The sequence below is a fragment of the Silurus meridionalis genome, chromosome 6 (assembly GCF_014805685.1).
Source record: "Silurus meridionalis isolate SWU-2019-XX chromosome 6, ASM1480568v1, whole genome shotgun sequence".
In the NCBI taxonomy this organism is placed as follows: Eukaryota; Metazoa; Chordata; class Actinopteri; order Siluriformes; family Siluridae; genus Silurus; species Silurus meridionalis.
Window position 1 is genome coordinate 24,507,970 of NC_060889.1, and position 20,838 is coordinate 24,528,807.

At 35.7% G+C, this 20,838-nt stretch overlaps 2 protein-coding genes across 3 annotated transcripts in view; both read right to left on the bottom strand.

Annotated features, from left to right (window-relative positions):
* Window positions 1-20,838, bottom strand: part of LOC124387536 (Fc receptor-like protein 5) — a 207,781-nt gene that overhangs the window by 4,339 nt on the left and 182,604 nt on the right.
* Window positions 6,072-20,838, bottom strand: part of LOC124387239 — a 70,089-nt gene continuing 55,322 nt past the window's right edge. For both annotated transcript variants that reach the window (XM_046851468.1, XM_046851469.1), the window contains one exon: window positions 6,072-6,228. In XM_046851468.1, the coding sequence (XP_046707424.1) occupies window positions 6,208-6,228 (21 nt within the window). In that variant the 3' untranslated portion in view covers window positions 6,072-6,207. The remainder of the gene's footprint in view (window positions 6,229-20,838) is intronic.

Genomic DNA, 20,838 nt, shown 5'->3' on the forward strand with positions numbered 1-20,838 from the left:
TATCAGTGAACATCGTCCCAATGCAGAAAATAGAAGTAAATTGATTAAAAATATACATTTTTATTTATAAACCAGTCCATGTAAGTTTATCTCTAATAACTGAGCCAGTGGCAACAGTATTGAGGAAAACCGTCCTGAGCTGGTATGAGGAAGAAACCTTAAGAGGAACCAGATTCAGAAGGAAACCCATCCTCATCTGGGTGACCCCAAATGTCCATTCATTATAGTTTTATCACTGTTGAGGTTATAACTGTTCACTGATGAAGACTCGAGTGCAAACTGTAGTCCTAAACCATTGTGTTTACATTAATCACAGACCAAATCTAAATTCAGTTGTATACCTGAGATCATTGCAAGTCACTCTGGATAAAAGCATCTTCCAAATGCCACAAATGTAAATATCTGGAGAGAGAATATATTTTCTTTAAGCAGATCTTACCTTCATCTGTGTTTTGCTTCAGTTCTGAGTAAACAGTATCATCTCCCTTACTGCTCTTTCCTAATGGCAACAACAACTGATTTAGTATTCGCTAAAATAAAACACTTTTCATATTATACCCTATGAATCCCCACATCTACTGTACATTTACATTTTATACATTTTATTATTTTCACTGTAGTTCCTGAAAAATGCGTAGATGTTGCTGGATACTATGCTTTAAGATGAATAACTAGAAAATAATTGAAGTTACATGAAATCTAATTTATTAGCCATGTTGCACTGTAAACAAAATTATCCTACCCTGTTTCCTCTTAGGTTTCTTTTGGTTTTTCATTTCAATATCAGCATAAATCACATCACTTGGTCCTGCACCAGCATCTATAGAAGATCATAGACACAGTATTGTTTTCCTAGTTTCTTATTTTATATCGCTTTTATATTTTATATTCTTACTGTTTTGTTTCTGGTTTCTAGTGAGAGCCTGTGAGTTGATTATACTGCTGGTTCCAGCTGCAGAAACATCTAGAAGAGAAAAAAGAGGTACAACAATATTGTAATGTTTTATTGCCTCTGTCTCATATTTAGCTACAAAACTCTATATAGTCCATACCTGTGACTGTTACATCTGCACTTTCATAAACATTATCATCAGCTATTAAAATAGTAAAAATAAAAATCTTTAGAGGAAACGTTTAACTTTTGTCCAAAAATAAAAATAAAAATCAGGTGTTAAGTGATATCACAGACTGACCTGGAGGCTGAGTGGTGTCCTGATTTACTGTAGAAGGAGTCTGATATGCTGCATCTTCTCAACAAAGTACAGCAGTGGTGTGAGTAAAAATATTTGTGAAACATGAACATGTGGAAAAAAAGCACTAGAAGCAACATTATTTATCTGAAATTGCAAATACATCATGGCAACAGGTTTTGTGTGGCTTATTGTTCTACAGACACAAATACTGAAAATCAAACCTTTTTTCTTTTTGTGGTGAAACAACATGATCATTACGATCATTATGATGACAAATGTGAAAGTCAAACTCAGTCCTATAATTACACCAGTAGCTGAAGAAGGTGAATCTGTATAAAAAAGAAGGGAACCTGATTATCTATTTAAACACTACATAGTAAAATCAAATTGTAACAAATCTAATTCATATAAGAAGAAAGAATTTCCTCACATCTGACTGAAATCCAGCTTTTCGGTGACTCTCCTCTCTCTGGATGTTTACAGTGGTAGAAACCTTCATCTGACTTTGACACACTGCTGATGGTCATCACTCCTGTAGTCTGATTCTGGAGGATTGAATCATTTTTATAGAAATCAATACCAGTTGAGATCTTTGTGTTTCGATATAAACAGTGTAAAGTCAGAGGATTTCCCTCAGTTACAGGATGGACAGGACTGTTCAGGATCACATCACCATCTGTAGGAAAGAGAAAAGCAACAATAAAAACACAAAGTGTGTAAAAGTATAATTTTAACATGCAGACCTCTAATGATCTGTTCCATGTGACACTGCTGTAGAAACAAACTGCCATATTTAAGACCAGAAGATTGTGGAAGATGTAACAATAGCAGCAAAAATAATAATATTCAATTCTATTACATTGTAAAATGCTGAATCCTCTATAAAGAACACTTTATATCAGGTAACTAGGAGGCTATAATAACATGTGCTAAGCTAAATAAATGATCTGAGCATGTGTCTGAGACAGAAGTGTAAAGGATTTAAGGTTAATGTTTGTTGCTTTAGGAGTAAGTTTTTAAAATAACACATATAATTGTGTACATACCTGCTGGACATCACTACATATCTATCTAGGATATATATTTATATAAAAATATCTGTGAATGGTAGATTTTCATGTCTGTACTGACTCCTGATCTGTATTTATTTTTACTGCTACTTGGTATGGATCATAAATGATGACTACAGGAAAGAGGTCACATGACCAAAACATATCAATGGACATTAAAATCTACAACAAACTGCACTGTAGGAAATCACTGGTTATATGAATGAAAGTCATTAAACCTTTTGTTTAATATGCAATGTAGCAATAATATGACAATTATTCTAGTGTTCAATTTTGTTATTTAATGAACACAGCAGTAAAATAAAACTAGCTGTGAATAAAACAAATACAGTATGTACAAGCTTTCATCATTAACTCAGGTTATAGAAATGCCAGTACAACGATGCAGTTATTATAACCGTGACTTACAGAAGGAAACTGAGAGATTCATGTCTTGAAATGTTTAATGTAATTGTTTATCTGGAGTAGATACTGACACTGTGTTCAGTAAAATATTAATTTCCTTAATTATTTTCAAATATTAAAAAAGTTTTCAGCAGAGGAGAGTAAACAGGATTTTATATTTAATTACTAGAAATATCATGTAATGTCTATTATTAAGAATATATTTTTATGTTTGGTCTGGTTTATGTATTAAATTCTACTGATGAGAAGTGATAAAGACTCACTGTGTACTGTGATGTTGACAGAATCACTGCGTTCTCCAGATTCAGACTGACACCAGTAAACTCCAGTGTGTGATGGAGAGAGGGAGCTGATGTTACATGTAGATACAGGAAGTGATGAACAATTAAAAGTTGTCTGATTGAGTGTGTATCGTCTCACTGTCCATCCAGTAGAGTCTCTCTGGTCCTCACAGCTCAGTGAGAGAGAGTCAGCAGTAAAGTGTTGAGATCTGCTGGGATTGATGATCAGAGACACTGAAGCAGATTTATCTGTTAATAAATATATTAATGTTATTATATTTACATTTATGACACTGTTTTATTAAAATTAATGTTGGTGAAAAATATGTAGAAAAAAGATTTAGTGTGTTGAAGTTGCTGCAGTGTACCAGAGTTAAATCATGAAACACAGACATACATTTCTTCTGTACAGTATAAAAGTTCAATCCTTCTCTTCTTCACTTATTCACACTCGAGCTTTATACTGGGTAAAATCTATTTGTTCTCTGTATGTAGGAGTGTAAATATAATTTACTGTGTTTCTACCCAGATCTTCTGTAAACTTGTTCTGTGTAATTCATTCACATACTCACCAGTAACATTTACCCAGAGTGCATCACTGTAGTGTGTGTAGTAGACTGGGTTTCCTCTTCCAGCTCTGCACCTGTACTGACCTCCATCAGAGACACTGACTGATCTGAACAAGTAGTGATTTGTTTCAGTCTCAGTTTCACGTCTCTGTGTGTCTTTGCTCCAGTAAAACTTCCATCCAGCAGACTGCAGCTTCAGTGTACAGTACAGAGTCACTGAGTTTCCTGTCAGTGCAGCTCCTTTAAGATCTGATGTGAGTTCAGGTTCAGGTTTTTCTGTTAGAGACAAAACACATGTCACAGGAATCATTTGTATGAACATTAATTTATTAGGAACCTCTACAAAAAGAAGAAGAAAACATTTTTGTTGTATCTGTAATGATCCTACACTCAAATGAAGATTAAATATTGTAACATTTAATTAATCTATTAAACTGAGACTTTAGATCATGTAGGCAGTGTTTATGAAGTGAATCAGTTCGATGCATTAAAGATTCCAAAATACTGTGTGTTTATCAGAGAAATTCATGAACATCATGTCAAAAAAGACAAAAGGGTGATTCAAAATATTATTTAAAATAAACAGAGGTAGAATAATATATATTTTTTTCTTCAAATCATGAAACAAACTATTTGGCTCTCCTCATTACTGTAAATGTGTTATCAGAATTCAGATTGCTAGAAATAAAGCAGGTGGAAAATGTAGATGTCTTTATCTAGACATGGAGGATGTTTTAATAGTGTGTGTATGTGACCATCTCATAGCTGTGTTAGTAACTGTGTCTGTGAAGTTTTTATTCACAACTGAATCTCATGAGTTTGATGCTTTAAAAGTTACCACCAGGTAACAACTAAAGAGAAAAGAGAGAAGGTGACTGTTCAGTTGCCAAAAGGGCACTGAAGACCATTCTGAATTTGAGGTTGATGGAGATCATGGTCACATGACCACAGCTCTCTCATGACACACTCATCTGTATACAGCACTTTCAGTTTGGGTTGGATTTTCAATTGTCTTTTTTTTTGACTGATGTAACTATTACTACTCTACAATACATACACATGCTGACACACTGACTGACACTGATTTTCTGATCAGTTCACGTTTCTTATGTTAAATAAACTGATATAATAAATTATACTTATATTTGTTATGCTTGTCTGAATCCACAGTATAGTTTCTCTCTCTCTCTCTCTCTCTCTCTCTCTCTCTCTCTCTGTGTTTGTGTGTGTGTGTGTGTGTGTGTGTGTGTGTTAAATAAAATAGTAAATATTTAAGCTGTAATGCTTCTCTGCATATTAGTCAAATGGAGATTTATTTGTTTACCCATAAACCCCCACAGCTGCCCAATAGCTCATGTCTTAGTTTTGTTGGAATAATTTTTTGTGGAAAAATATGTTTATAGGTGGTCTGTGGTGGTACATTTCATACCATGTGTATTTACTATCACAAAGCTTCCTGAGTTTATATCTGTTTCCACTAGATGGCGCTTGTGCACTTAGATACTGGCTTAAATCGGTAACCTTTTATTAGTTTAATTTGTATAATTTTATATTTTGATCATTTTATAAAGTTAATTGTGATTTCCATACTCAATTGTTGATTACTTGAGCAAGACTTATTTTTTTCTAAGAGTTTTGGTGATGTTTTATTTTATTCCCATCATGCCTTATGGCACTTCCTGTTATGTGATCTGCATGAAGAGATGAACGATGCTACAGAATCATCGAAAGATTTCATGTGTTATCTTTTGCCATTATAATCATCCAATCAAGAGACTTCAAGATATATTCCCCTCTCTTAGCTCACAAGCAGGTAAAAGTGGTATGTGGATGTATTTTGTGTTTATTTACGAGTTTAAAATCGTGTGTGTTTTCCGTGTAATTAAATGTGGGACTGATGTTTGTTATTTACGGTCTGTTTATTTACTTCTACAGTGTTGATGTCCGCGTGCATTAAGAGAAATACATGTCTACACTTTAAATTGTTCATAGGAGAGAATATGTGAGACAAAACACTCACCTGATACAGTCAGTGTAACTGCATCACTGCTCTGTGTGTATTTTGGGGCTGATGATTGAGTTCCTTTACAGCTATAAGGACCTTTATTAGAGTCTTTAACATCAGTGATTGTGTAGGTCTTCTCTCCTGCAGCAGCTCTGATTTCTTCATTACTTCTATTCCAGTGATACTTCCAGGATCCTCCAGTCTGTATGTCACATGTGAGAGTGACAGTTTCCCCAATGAACACATTCACAGCTGGGTGTATTTTCACTACAGGCTTTGGTCTCGCTATACAAAGATAATAAAAATGTACCAAACAGTACATGTAATAATTATTTATACATCGTGTTATATTATTACACAATAGCAAAAAATGTTAGAATAATTAAGTTTTTCCTACATTCTTTCTACCTTTAAATGTGCAGTAAAAATGTAGAAAACATGACGTACCTTTAACTGTAACTGTAGCTGCAGCACTGAACTCTGACTCGTAGTTTCCCCTGAGTGCTTTGCAGTAGTATGTTGTTTGTCCTTCATTAGAGATTATCACACTGAGTGGGTTGGTATTTTGGGCTTCAGGTGATTTCTGGTTACCTTTATACCAGGAAAAGCTCCATCCAGTAGACTGCAGATTACAGTTCAGAGTAACTGTGTCTCCAGTGTAGATGAAGCTCTGAGGATTCACACTCACAGTCGGTGTGGGTTTTTCTGTTAATATGAAATGATGAAGATCTGGATTTACATTTACAGCATAAGCAGTTGTTTTATCTCTGTGCAGAATGAACATGTGGATACAGTGTTTATTTTAAAGGTAAAAGCAAAGTATCTTTTTTTAAACAGTTTAAAAGGAGTACATCATCTACAAAAATTTAAACAATGATAGAACTGAAAGATATTGGGCTGGACTTGACTGTTCTCGAAGCTTCTTTACATATAAGTTTTACATTTATTATAGAAACTGTTGATAATTAAAAAAGAAGCTTATCTTTAATTTGCACCCTTCAGCACATTGATGTGTAAGTGAGAGAGAGTCCCTGTAAATGTTTATACTGAACATAACCCTTTATTAGTCTAATATTCTACTGTTCTACTGGTTTTACTGTACAGCACTTTCAGTTTGGGTTGGATTTTCCATTGTCTTATTTTTGGACTGATGTAACTATTACTACTCTACATTACATACACATGCTGACACACTGACTGATACTGATTTTCTGATCAGTTCATGTTTCTTCTTATGTTAAATAAACTGTTATGCTTGTGCTTGTCTGTTGTCTCCCTTATTTTCTTACAATTAGCACTTCTTTTTATTTGCAGAACACAATATCATTGTACTTATTTCCTGCCATTTTCACCTCCTGACTGTAGCCAGGAGCCTGTTTTTCTGTCTTGAGCAAACAATTTACAAACAAGGCAACTAGTTATATAAATTAAACATTGTACAAAACCTGTAAAGTATCCACAGTATAGATTCCGTGTGTGTGTGTGTGTGTGTGTGTGTGTGTGTGTGTGTGTGTGTGTGTTAAATAACAATATTTAAGTTGTAATGCTTCTTTGCATTTAAGTCAAATGGAGATTAATTTGTTTACCCATAAGCACCAAACAGCTGCCCATTAGCTAATGTCCTTAGTTTTGTTTAAAAAAGTTATTTTTGTGGAAAAATATGTTTATAGGTGGTCTGTGGTGGTACATTTCATACCATGTGTATTTACTATCACAAAGCTTATTGAGTTTATATCTGTTTCCACTAGATGGTGCTTGTGCGCTACTGGTTTATTTCCGTAACCTTTTATTATTTTAATTTGTATAATTTTATAATGTTTATTGTGATTTTTATACTCAATTGTTGTTTACTTGAGCAAGACTGATTCTTTCTACGAGTGTTTGGTTATGTTTTATTTTATTCCCATCATGCCTTTGTATGGCACTTCCTGTTATATGATCTGCATGAAGAGATGAACGATGCTACAGAATCATCGAAATATTTCATGTTTTCTTTTGCCATTATAATCATCCAATTGTAAAAGACTTTTTGGGTGTAATTGTGTGTGATAGCTCAAGAGGGCGCTGTGTTCATTTTATAGGTGGTATAGTTTTCTTTTTTTTCCTCGGGACTTGCCGTAAGCAAGAAAGATATATTATTGCACCTGCGCACATTGATGCTGTTCTGGTCTGGAAGCACAATAAAAAGTCGGACTGGTTGTTTCACAGAATCCTGCTTCCGTTTCTGTTATTTTCCTAGTGAAAAGTATTTTTAGTCAAACTTGCCCCTTTTCAAAACGCTCGGTTACACAATCAAGAGACTTCAAGATATATTCCCCTCTCTTAGCTCACAAGCAGGTAAAAGTGGTATGTGGATGTATTTTGTGTTTATTTACGAGTTTAAAATCGTATGTGTGTTTCCATGTAATTGAATGTGGGACTGATGTTTGTTATTTACGGTCTGTTTATTTACTTCTACAGTGTTGATGTCCGTGTGCATTAAGAGAAATACATGTCTACACTTTAAATTGTTCATAGGAGAGAATATGTGAGACAAAACACTCACCTGCTACAGTCAGTGTAACTGCATCACTGCTCTGTGTGTATTTTGGGTCTGATGATTGAGTTCCTTTGCAGCTATAAGGACCTTTATTAGAGTCTTTAACATCAGTGATTGTGTAGGTCTTCTTTCCTGTAGCATCTCTGATTTCTTCATTACTTCTATTCCAGTGATACTTCCAGGATCCTCCAGTCTGTATGTCACATGTGAGAGTGACAGTTTCCCCAATGAACACATTCACAGCTGGGTGTATTTTCACTACAGGCTTTGGTCTCGCTATACAAAGATAATAAAAATGTACCAAACAGTACATGTAATCATCATTTCAACATTGTGTTATATTATTACACAATAGCAATAAATGTTAGAATTATGTTTTTTTTCATAAATAATTTCTATCTTTAAATGTGCAGTAAAAATGTAGAAAACATGACGTACCTTTAACTGTAACTGTAGCTGCAGCACTGAACTCTGACTCGTAGTTTCCCCTGAGTGCTTTGCAGTAGTATGTTGTTTGTCCTTCATTAGAGATTATCACACTGAGTGGGTTGGTATTTTGGGCTTCAGGTGATTTCTGGTTACCTTTATACCAGGAAAAGCTCCATCCAGTAGACTGCAGATTACAGTTCAGAGTAACTCTGTCTCCAGTGTAGATGAAGCTCTGAGGAGTCACACTCACAGTCGGTGTGGGTTTTTCTGTTGATATGAAATAATGAAGATCTGGATTTACATTTACAGTGGTACCTTGACCTACGAGTGATCTAATGTACGAGTTTTAGGAGGTACGAGTCGTCACTCGGTCGATTTTTTGCTTTGTTACGCGAGCAAAAAATTGAGGTAGGAGCTTGAGACGCCGCTGCTAGATGGTGTAGTAAGCAGTGACTCCACAGCTTCCTCCAGCCTCTAACACGCCCTCTCGTTCTCTTCACATCGTATAGTAAACGCTGATTCATTGTGCTCGTGGTTTCTTGCTTTGTGCTTCATGTTTGGTACAAATTCCTTCTTCTAACTTACTTGTAACCATGTCTCCCAATAAAGTAAGTTCTACTGACAATGCTGAGAAGAGGAAGATGATGTCCATTAAATTAAAGTGTGAAATTATTGAGGAACATGAACAAGGTATGCGAGTAAAAGACTTGGCCAGACAATACACACGTTCAACGTTTAAAATTTGAACGATTTTGAAGCAGAAGGAGTCGCTTGAGTTTTTAACGCCAGTCAAAGGTGTTAAAATAATTTCTAAGCTCCGGACGTCTGTTGGTGTGGCTGATGGAGAAGCAGTTTGCAGGAGATAGCATAACAGAGGCTATTATTATATCTTTACATACTCTTTCTATTATGTTTTTATACAATATTTGTTATTTAGAAATGTATTTTTCTTATTTAATAACTTGAAACATAAAAAATGCGGTTTCATTTTGAGGGTTGGAACGGATTTATGCCATTTTAAATATTTTCAATGGGAAAAATTGATTTGATGTGCGAGTAAATTGAGATACGAGCTTGTCCACGGAACGAATTAAACTCGTAGGTTAAGGTACCACTGTACAGCATAAGCAGTTGTTTTATCTCTGTGCTGAATGAAGCATGTGGACACTGTTTATTTTAAAGGTTAAAGCAAATTGACTTTAACAGTTTAGAAGCAGTACATCGTCTACAAAAATGAAAACAATGATAGAACTGAAGTGTAAAAGGTCAGTGTACTGCCCCATGATGTTTTATAAATAACAATGTTTAATTCTAAAGCTGTGAAACATTAACAAGGAAAAATGTTACAACAATCACAAAGGCTCATAAGCTGTAGTTATACATTAAATCAAATATATTTTATTTTATATCAGAAAAATAAAAATGAAACTGAAAAGTAAGTGAAAGGAACAACATCATTTTAACACGACTTTGTTTCTTTATACAATTTTGTTTCTCATTCAATAAAATCTGGAACACAATCTGAAAATAGTGATCACTTTCACATACACTTTATAATTAATAACGTGTTTACACACTCACCTGATACAGTAAGAGTAACAGAATCACTCGTCTCGATCTGATTGTCACTGTGTCTCCACCCTCTGCAGGTGTATTTCCCTCTATCATACTCTGTAATAAAGCTGATACTGAACTCCTGTGTTGTGTGTTTTGGGTAGAGTGTGTAATCATTCCTATACCAGTCATATGTCCACTTAGTGTCTTTTTCGCTCTGTATTTCACACCTGAACGACACAGTTTCTCCTCTGAACACTTGTGTATCAGGCTTTATAATCACCACAGGTTTAGGAGACTCTGTAAAAATAAAAATCTGTTATGTATATAATTTAATACTAAAACCATTATTTAAATAAGCAGTAACATTTGAATATGAAATACAGAATATCTTCTGCTCAGCTGTAAATAAATGTTGAAGCACTTTCAGAGGTGAAACTGAGACATTTTTATCAAGTACTATTAATGAAATAAATGCAGATCACACTGTGTCTCAACTCTAAACATTTATCAAGTTACTTAAATAAAATGTAAATATTTTTCACTTCAGATTCATGTCTGAATCACACACACACACACACACACACACACACACAATTTATCATTCATAATCCCTCATACACACTCTATAAGTGTTTATCTCTACAGACTCTTACACGCATTGATTTAGTATAAAAGTTGGATCTTTGTCCTCTTCACTCATTCACACTCAACTCAGGCATTTAGCTGTTTCTGAAACAGTAACTTTATGAAGCTCTTTAAAGCCCCAGAGCAGTTTATTAAAACAGTTGTACACATTTTGGTGATATTTAAGTGTTGTTCCATTTGAGTGTTTCCATTCTGCTCAGCAGTGCTCACACTGTCTCACTGTAACTTGTACTGTAACAGTAGCAGTACAAAGAGAGATGAATTCAGCAAGAGGTAACTTTTAAATTTATTTCAGGCAGCAGACTGATTTAACCTGATAAAGAAAACAAACAAGCTAAAGGTGATGTTTGTTACTCAGAAAGCTAAAATACACCAATTACAATAATTTAATATTTTGTATGTGGACACGTGGCCAAAATAACTGCTGATTCTGTAATGAATAAAAATATTCATGGCCCTATAAGAGATTTCTTCAATGATTGTTTGTTGCACATTTTTTTTACGGTAAACTGCATGCTGTTGTGCTTGTAGAGATCTAATTTGTTGTTTGTTTAATGTTAATAATTGACCCTTATGGTGATTAGTGATATAGTATAGATTTTATATCTATACAAATAAAATGTTTTATCTTTGTGTTTAACTGTATGTATATACACTGATAAAAGAATTGGGACACCTGGTCATAAGTACAGTTGGTGATTTTTGAGCATCGCATTCCACATTTAGTCCCAATTTGCTCTTATAATTCCCTCCACTCTTCTTCTTCCACTAGATTTTGGAGTGTACTTATGGATATTTGTGTTCATCAGCCTCAAGGGTGTTATGAAAGGCAGGTACTGATGTACAGTTGTGTTCAAAATTATTCAACCCCCACTGAAATTGATTGTTTTGGTCGGTTTGACATTGATTATGATCATTCAGTCATCCTGCTTACAATTAAATCAAAGAGGCACGTGTAGGTCAGACAAATATAACATAACATTTATAATGAAATAACCACAAATGTCTTTTCTGAGCTCACATCATTATCAGTTTTATTCAACCCCCAAGTGACATTCAATCTTAGTACAACATCCTTTTACAGTTATAACAGCTTTTAAACGTGAAGCATAGCTTGACACAAGTGTCTTGCAGCGATCTACGGGTATCTTCGCCCATTCATCATGGGCAAAAGCCTCCAGTTCAGTCACATTCTTAGGCTTGTGCACTGCAACTGCTTTCTTTAAGTCCCACCAGAGGTTCTCAATCGGATTTAAGTCTGGTGACTGCGATGGCCACTTCAAAATGTTCCAGCCTTTAATCTGCAACCATGCTCTAGTGGACTTGGAGGTATGCTTGGGATCATTGTCCTGTTGAAAGGTCCAACGCCTTCCAAGCCTCAGGTTTGTGACGGACTGCATCACATTGTCATCCAATATCTCCTGGTACTGAAGAGAATTCATGGTACCTTGCACACGCTGAAGCTTCCCAGTACCTGCAGAAGCAAAACAGCCCCAAATCATGATTGACCCCCGCCATGCTTCACAGTAGGCAAGGTGTTCTTTTCTTCATAGGCCTTGTTCTTCCTCCTCCAAACATAGCGTTGATCCATGGGCCCAAACAGTTCTAATTTTGTTTCATCAGTCCACAGAACACTATCCCAAAACTTCTGTGGTTTGTCCACATGACTTTTGGCATACTGCAGTCGACTCTTCTTATTCTTTGGGGACAGCAAGGGGGTGCGCCTGGGAGTTCTGGCATGGAGGCCTTCATTACGCAGGGTGCGCCGTATTGTCTGAGCAGAAACTTCAGTACCCACATCTGACAAATCTTTTCTCAGTTCCTCAGCAGTCACACGGGACTTTTCTCCACTCTACGCTTCAGGTAGCGCACAGCAGTCAAGTCAGCATCTTCTTTCTGCCACGACCAGGTAGCGTTTCAACAGTGCCCTTTGCCTTGAATTTGCGAATGATGCTTCCTATGGTGTCTCTTGGTATGTTTAACATCTTTGCAATCTTCTTATAGCCATTGCCCTTCCTGTGAAGAGTAATCACCTGTTCTCTTGTCTTCCTGGACCATTCTCTTGACCTCACCATGTTTGTAACCACACCAGTAAATGTCTAGAAGGAGCTGAGTATCACAGTCATTTTAAAGCTGCCTAATTGGTGCTTATTAGGCTTTATTGCTGCTCCCTGATATCCACAGGTGTTTTCAATACCTGATTGAAAACACTTCAATGAACCTCTGTTCTTCAGAGTGGTAGTCTTTAAGGGGTTGAATAATTGTCAATGAAGAATTCACAAAAGAAACATTTACTACTGTATTACAAAACTAATTGATGTCATTTTAGTTGCATATGGTTCTTTAAGAAGTCCTTGTAGGATTTCATTCTGAATACAATTACAAATGTACACTAAATTCCCTAAAACCATTTACAGCATTGGGGGTTGAATAATTTTGAACACAACTGTAGGTGAGGAGACCTGGGGTGCAGTCAGCATTCACGTTCATCACAAAGGAGTTTATTAGGGATGAGATCAGAGTTCTATAGCAGGCCACTCAAGATCTTCCTCTATAAAGCATGTAAACCAGATCGTCAAGGAGCTCACTTTGTGCACAGGGGCATTGCCATTCTAGAACAGTTTTGGGTTTAAAAGTTCAAGTGAATGCAAAATTGTATTATAGTGCATCTAAAGACGTCCTGTACAATTGAGTGCCTCCAGATTTGTGGTAACAGTTTGGAAAAGAACCACATATAACAGGAAAGGTCAGGTGACCCAATACTTTTGGCAATACAGTGTATATCTGTGTGCTTCTAGTGGTTACGCTTTGTATCATCTATCAGACACAAAGTATAAAAATGATGCTGACAAGAGTTCACAGTTTTAAAGAACAGCAGTTCTGCTATGGACTTGTTTGGTAACTTAATTTTGGATATGTTTTTTTAAGATATGTTTCATCTACTGCGCATGTGTGAAGAGAGGAGTTAATGGTTTAGCACGTTTTCTAGGTGTATGTTAAATGTGCAGAGTGAATGAAGTGGATTTACTGCTAAAACTGCTGTAGTTATTGAATCAACATTGGTAGCAGGAGTTGGAATGTCGATACAACAGGCTACGTAATTTCAAAATGGAGCTCCCTGATGCTGTAATGGTCTTTGAGTTAGTCGATACTGTCGGACTTAATGTTAAAGATAAACAGTTCGCACTTACAGCTTCCTCCAGCGTTTCTTTCACTGACTTTTTGGAGATTATGTTACTTCACCACTAGAGGGCATCAGTGCAACGCAAAACACAGATAGTGACGCTGCCTATTACACGAGATACTCAGACAAACAGGGACATGAACTAAACACAACACAACATAACAACCCAAACCATAGCTCAAGGCACAAACCCCCCAATCATTATGGAAATATGGAAAAAGAACTAAATGTGCAATTTGCCAAATCATGTACCACTGGTCAAAGGACTTTTTAAATAGAAAGGAATATATAAGACTGACAGAAGACGAAGAGTTAAAAGATGACATTGAAGAATTTTAACATCACTTTGTTTTTAAATGAATCCTTGTCTAAGACAGAAATCATCATGGTGGAGGCTTTGGGATCAGCTGTGATCGACACAACCTGTACTAGAACTGTGTGTGGAAAGAAATGGCTTGAGGATTACACAAGAGCAAGTTAGTTAAAATAGATCACAAACAAAGCCTTTCAGATTTTGTCCTGGCCAAGTTGTTTAATCCACAAGGAAAGTTACTGTTCCAGCAAGAATAGAACATAGAAGATGCAAAATAGAGACAGAAGTTGTTCCTGCAGATATACCAGTGCTTTTAAGTAGGACTTCACTGAAAAGAGCAAGTGCACTTCTTGACATTGCACATGACAACAATATTTAAACAACCTGTGAATCTTGAACCCATTTTCAGGACATTATTGTGTGAATCATCTAAATGAAACGGAGACAAGTGAGAGCAAGACACAAAATGAAAATGAAATTCTTCTTGTGATAGAAAACATGACAACAAAACCTCAATGTTAAATCTTCTGGACGGTGTCACACAGGGTGGACATTTCATCATGCTTATGGGTGAAAATAGAAAATCTTCACCTTTACAGTGGCAGTCTAAACGGATCAGGAGACATGTATGGAGAACCTTAGCAGGAGAGACTTTGGCACTTGCAGATGGAGTTGATAGTGCAGTTCCTGGCTACACTGTAATATGAGATCACCACTGGTGGCTATATTAATGCTAATTTGCACATTGTGTGTGTAACAGACAATCATTTAGCTCTCAATGCATTTAAATGTACAAAATCTGTCACCGAAAAGAGACATACAAAAGCAGTTTGTTTACAAAAAAGGGGGCGTCTGCACTTGGCCTTATGAAAGCTCTCAGCACAGGTGTTTTTTATCTTATGGATTGAATTGGTTTGTCAAAAGTTTGCTTATATTTTGGGTCTAGTCATTTAAACTAAAACTCTAAAATTAACATGTTATGCTGTTATATAATAATAAACACTTGTGTTCTAAACTTGAACAGTATTCTTCTTAAAAAAAATAAAAATAAAAATAGGGGAGATTGTTAAAATATGTTTCAAGGTTGACATATCTCAGCCTCATGTTTAATTTTTATCTGTTGTTTCGGTTATGACACTGTGTAGCAGAGTAATGGAGACCTGCTGTGGATGAAGCTATAGCATGATCAACCCCATCATTTTGTCTCCTACTGCTCTGTGTGCAGGCATCAAATACATTTTAACATCATCCAAATCCAGAGTGAGAGTGCTATAAATAGTAGTGAACTAGTTATTAGAAAAGTTCTCATTCTTTCAGATTTTGCAGCCTCTTAGAATTGTAACTCACACTCCATCACACGTTTATATGCTCCATACACAGTTCTCAATACTTCACATTCTACAAAAAAAACTTTGTAAGAATTCCTCATTTTTAACAAGCAATTAAATTACAAATAATCAAACCAGAATAATAAGAATAATGTTTAGTTTAACTGCCCAACAATACCTGAAATAATTGTATTATATCTACACATCTTATAATCGATTCAGTGTTGAAAATCACTGTATGGTTCTGTAATGTTTTTGCTAAAACTGTTGTTTATTATTTTATTATTTTTTAACAAGTAGATTTTTATTGTTAAATGACTCCAGTCAGTGAGGGAAAGGGCTCTGATGCAGCTTATGTGTTACAAAGACTCTGTGTTGTGTATATTCAAGAATAATGGGGTAAATTATGTTTTGTTGTTGATAACTTGAATTAAAACAATCTGCACCACCAACTGCACTCATTATTACCTTTTAAAAAACCTTCTTTGCTAAAGATCTTTACTGTGCATGAAAAATGTAAAACAAAGAACCTTGTGAAACTGTAAAACATTGAAATCTTATTTAAAACATGTAGAATCATTACAGTAGTCTTCATTTATATTGTTGTGTACACTATACATTCTACATTTTTAAACTTTAATCTGTTTTCCTTGCTTTATTATGTGACAGGTTTATATGGTGTCATTTCTTTTGTCATAACTGATGAGTTTTATTTATAATTTTATCCGTTGTTTTGGATCATTTATTGATTCCCACACCAGGTGAGGACTGGTAGAGTTAAGAGGTGTATAAAGGACTTAAAGTCATATGCAACATTTTAAAGAATATGAACCTCTCATACATACAACATGCTGTTAGAGGCAGGAGGCAATCCATTTACTCAGCAATCCAAAATGTCAGTCAATATCCAGAGCTAATATTAAAAGTCTCATTGCTTCTCAAAAGAAACAGTGTGAACAAATCTGAGAAATCTTACATTTAAAATTTCACTGACTGGATCATCAAAACTCCCTCACTAAATATAAGAGACTGAAAAGCTCGGCATACAATCATCTGGAAAGTAAGTAATTATGCTGTTGCAAATGGTTACTTATCTACTGTTAGCAAAACATACAAGGTGAACATGATTTATGCACAAATATCACTGAACTCTTAAAACAATCATTTCTTATCTCAGTTCCTTCTTTTTTTAGAATAAATATAATTAACCTACAGTACAAACTAAAGAAATGAGGTGATACTGGAGAAGATGTACCTCTTCTAACTATTATATGAAGGTTTTAATTTTATAATTATTTAATTTAAAATTTGTAATTATTTTATTTATTTATTTATTTATTTTTAATAAAAATGATCAGTCAATTCATATTCATATATTATACGAAAAACACATTTTAAAATGTTGTTACCTAATGAATGTATCCAAGCTGAACATCCACCATATAGAATACAAGCAGAGAAAAGATGATGATCAGGTGATCAGAAATAGAGTCTCAGTCATGTTTACATGTGAGAGCCAGGAAATGATACACCAGTGGTAGTTTAAAAAAGCCACGCAAAGACAGGAAATGGTTGATAGGCTGAAAATAGAAAAAAGAAGATAAAGAAGAATAGAAGAAAAAATATCGACATTTCACCAAAATAATAGATTAAAACTAAAGTAAGAGCCTGTTTTGAACATGTAAAAAGTAGAAAGTACAGATATTTGTGTAAAAATGTAATGAGTAAAAGTAAAAAGTAAAAATTAATAGTGATGTAAAGTATTGATACGAGAAAAATCTACTTAAGTACAGTAACAAAGTATTTGTACTTCGTTACTTTCCACCTCTGGTTGGAACATCTGACATTGCTGCATATTGCATTTTAATTTCATCCTGTTCTTGTACAGTGTACAGAAAACTGATGTATTGAATACCCATATTAATAATACCATCCAAAACTGCAGTCATTATGGCAGTGAGGGACGGCTGTGATGTACCAAGATTTAATAGAATTATATTATATACAAAAGGGTTTTAGTGAAAAAGTTGAAGATTATATATAATATTTCAATAACACATTTCCCTGACTGAAAAGTGAGGATGGTATTTGGATCACAATGGCATGGTTCTGACATGTTGCCCTCTCTTTTACTAAACCTAATTCAGCACATAGATCCTACAGCACAGCTATAAAAGAATATACAGTTGTGTTCAAAATTATTCAACCCCCAATGCTGTAAATGGTTTTAGGGAATTTAGTGTACATTTGTAATTGTATTCAGAATGAAATCCTACAAGCACTTCTTAAAGAACCATATGCAACTTAAATGACATCAATTAGTTTTGTAATACAGTAGTAAATGTTTCTTTTGTGAATTCTTCATTGACATAATTATTCAACCCCTTAAAGATTACCACTCTGAAGAACAGAGGTTCAATGAAGTGTTTTCAATCAGGTATTGAAAACACCTGTGGATATCAGGGAGCAGCAATAAAGCCTAATAAGCACCAATTAGGCAGCTTTAAAATGACTGTGATACTCAGCTCCTTCTAGACATTTACTGGTGTGGTTACAAACATGGTGAGGTCAAGAGAATGGTCCAGGAAGACAAGAGAACAGGTGATTACTCTTCACAGGAAGGGCAATGGCTATAAGAAGATTGCAAAGATGTTAAACATACCAAGAGACACCATAGGAAGCATCATTCGCAAATTCAAGGCAAAGGGCACTGTTGAAACGCTACCTGGTCGTGGCAGAAAGAAGATGCTGACTTGACTGCTGTGCGCTACCTGAAGCGTAGAGTGGAGAAAAGTCCCGTGTGACTGCTGAGGAACTGAGAAAAGATTTGTCAGATGTGGGTACTGAAGTTTCTGCTCAGACAATACGGCGCACCCTGCGTAATGAAGGCCTCCATGCCAGAACTCCCAGGCGCACCCCCTTGCTGTCCCCAAAGAATAAGAAGAGTCGACTGCAGTATGCCAAAAGTCATGTGGACAAACCACAGAAGTTTTGGGATAGTGTTCTGTGGACTGATGAAACAAAATTAGAACTGTTTGGGCCCATGGATCAACGCTATGTTTGGAGGAGGAAGAACAAGGCCTATGAAGAAAAGAACACCTTGCCTACTGTGAAGCATGGCGGGGGGTCAATCATGCTTTGGGGCTGTTTTGCTTCTGCAGGTACTGGGAAGCTTCAGCGTGTGCAAGGTACCATGAATTCTCTTCAGTACCAGGAGATATTGGATGACAATGTGATGCAGTCCGTCACAAACCTGAGGCTTGGAAGGCGTTGGACCTTTCAACAGGACAATGATCCCAAGCATACCTCCAAGTCCACTAGAGCATGGTTGCAGATTAAAGGCTGGAACATTTTGAAGTGGCCATCGCAGTCACCAGACTTAAATCCGATTGAGAACCTCTGGTGGGACTTAAAGAAAGCAGTTGCAGTGCGCAAGCCTAAGAATGTGACTGAACTGGAGGCTTTTGCCCATGATGAATGGGCGAAGATACCCGTAGATCGCTGCAAGACACTTGTGTCAAGCTATGCTTCACGTTTAAAAGCTGTTATAACTGTAAAAGGATGTTGTACTAAGTACTAAGATTGAATGTCACTTGGGGGTTGAATAAAACTGATAATGATGTGAGCTCAGAAAAGACATTTGTGGATATTTCATTATAAATGTTATGTTATATTTGTCTGACCTACACGTGCCTCTTTGATTTAATTGTAAGCAGGATGACTGAATGATCATAATCAATGTCAAACCGACCAAAACAATCAATTTCAGTGGGGGTTGAATAATTTTGAACACAACTGTAAATCAGCTTATTAGCCAGTCTTCATCATAGTCCAGGAAATATCATGTACCCTAACGGTTCTTTCTCTCCTTATTCTTCCATTGTCATAATCCTCCAGCAGTGCCATCATACAGCATTACACATCTGGGTCACATCAGCATTTATATGTTTACTGCAATTAGTGATCATTAACACCCTGCCAAATTCACAGCATGAATTCATGGTATTCTCCAACTGAGACAAAATTTGAAGAGGAAAATGTAATGGTCGAACACACACACGTTTCTTCATCCCAGTTTTGTTATGAACACGATTGTGTGAGAGTTTTATAGCTGTATTTCCCGACTTTGACATTTGCTGATATATGAACAGTGTTTAAGGAATATATTTATTTATTTACACTGTGTTCTGCACTTATCCAATGGTAGGGTATTTGATGCTATTCTGTATTTTATACAGTCGGGCATCTCCTCGTCCTGCACTCATGTAACAGACAATGTGACGGTGAGACAGCAATGATTAAATATTAAGAATTAGTTTAGATTTGAATTGGATTTTAAAAGAACATGTTTATAAAAGAATTATCACACAGTACGAGATCAATGAACACTGCTGCATTTAATCTTTATGATAACGTGGATCTAACAAATGACATGGAGTAAAATTAAATGAGTGAAAGCCATAAATACTTATGATCGTTCTTTTCACATTTACTTCCTACAGTCTGACCAATTCCACTTGTCTCCAGAATCCTCTTGTGAAGTTTGTTTCTAATAGATCGCAACCTTTTGCGTGGGAAGTGGCATAGGCACGTTTCCAGCCCCATTTTGTGAGTACGCCACGTTTATAAATGAAACTGAAGAAATTTTCTTCTAAAAGTCTTAATCATCAAGAGATCTAGTTTTGTTCTGAGGGGATTTGGGGTATTTACAGAATACAGCTACCATGTTTATTCTTATTCTGTTCTTATTCTGTTCTCAAGCACTGCCCTGTCTGTACTCATATAACCTATAGCTATGCGTGTGCACTTTTTTCTTTTAAGCATGCAAATAGCTGACCAATGATGTTTTAGCCGTAAGAATAGATATGAAACATAGGCAGGAAATGAGGCAAACCATAAGTCACAGAACTTTTGCTACATTTATGTGTATGCATTTACATTAAAAGCTCTTAGTCTAAGGTCTCACTAAATCAATGTTTGAAGCTGATTCAAGATCTGAGTAACATTTAATGTTCTTAAGATAAAGATCAATTATTGTAACTGTATTTGTACTGTACATGGTTTTATTTTACTCATTTAAGCCACTTATCTTTTAAATGAACAGACTTTACTTGTCAAATGTACTTTAAAGCTCAGTGAAAGTCTTTGCATGTCCCAGTGATGTTAGGAATTTGAGGTCAGATTGCAGAGTCAGCCATTATACAGAGCGCTTCGAGCACAGAGGATTAAGGGCCTTGCTCAGGGGCCCAAAATGGCAGCTTGGCAATAGCGGGTCACAAACCCCTCATTTATGAATCAAAAACCCAAAGCTGTAACCACT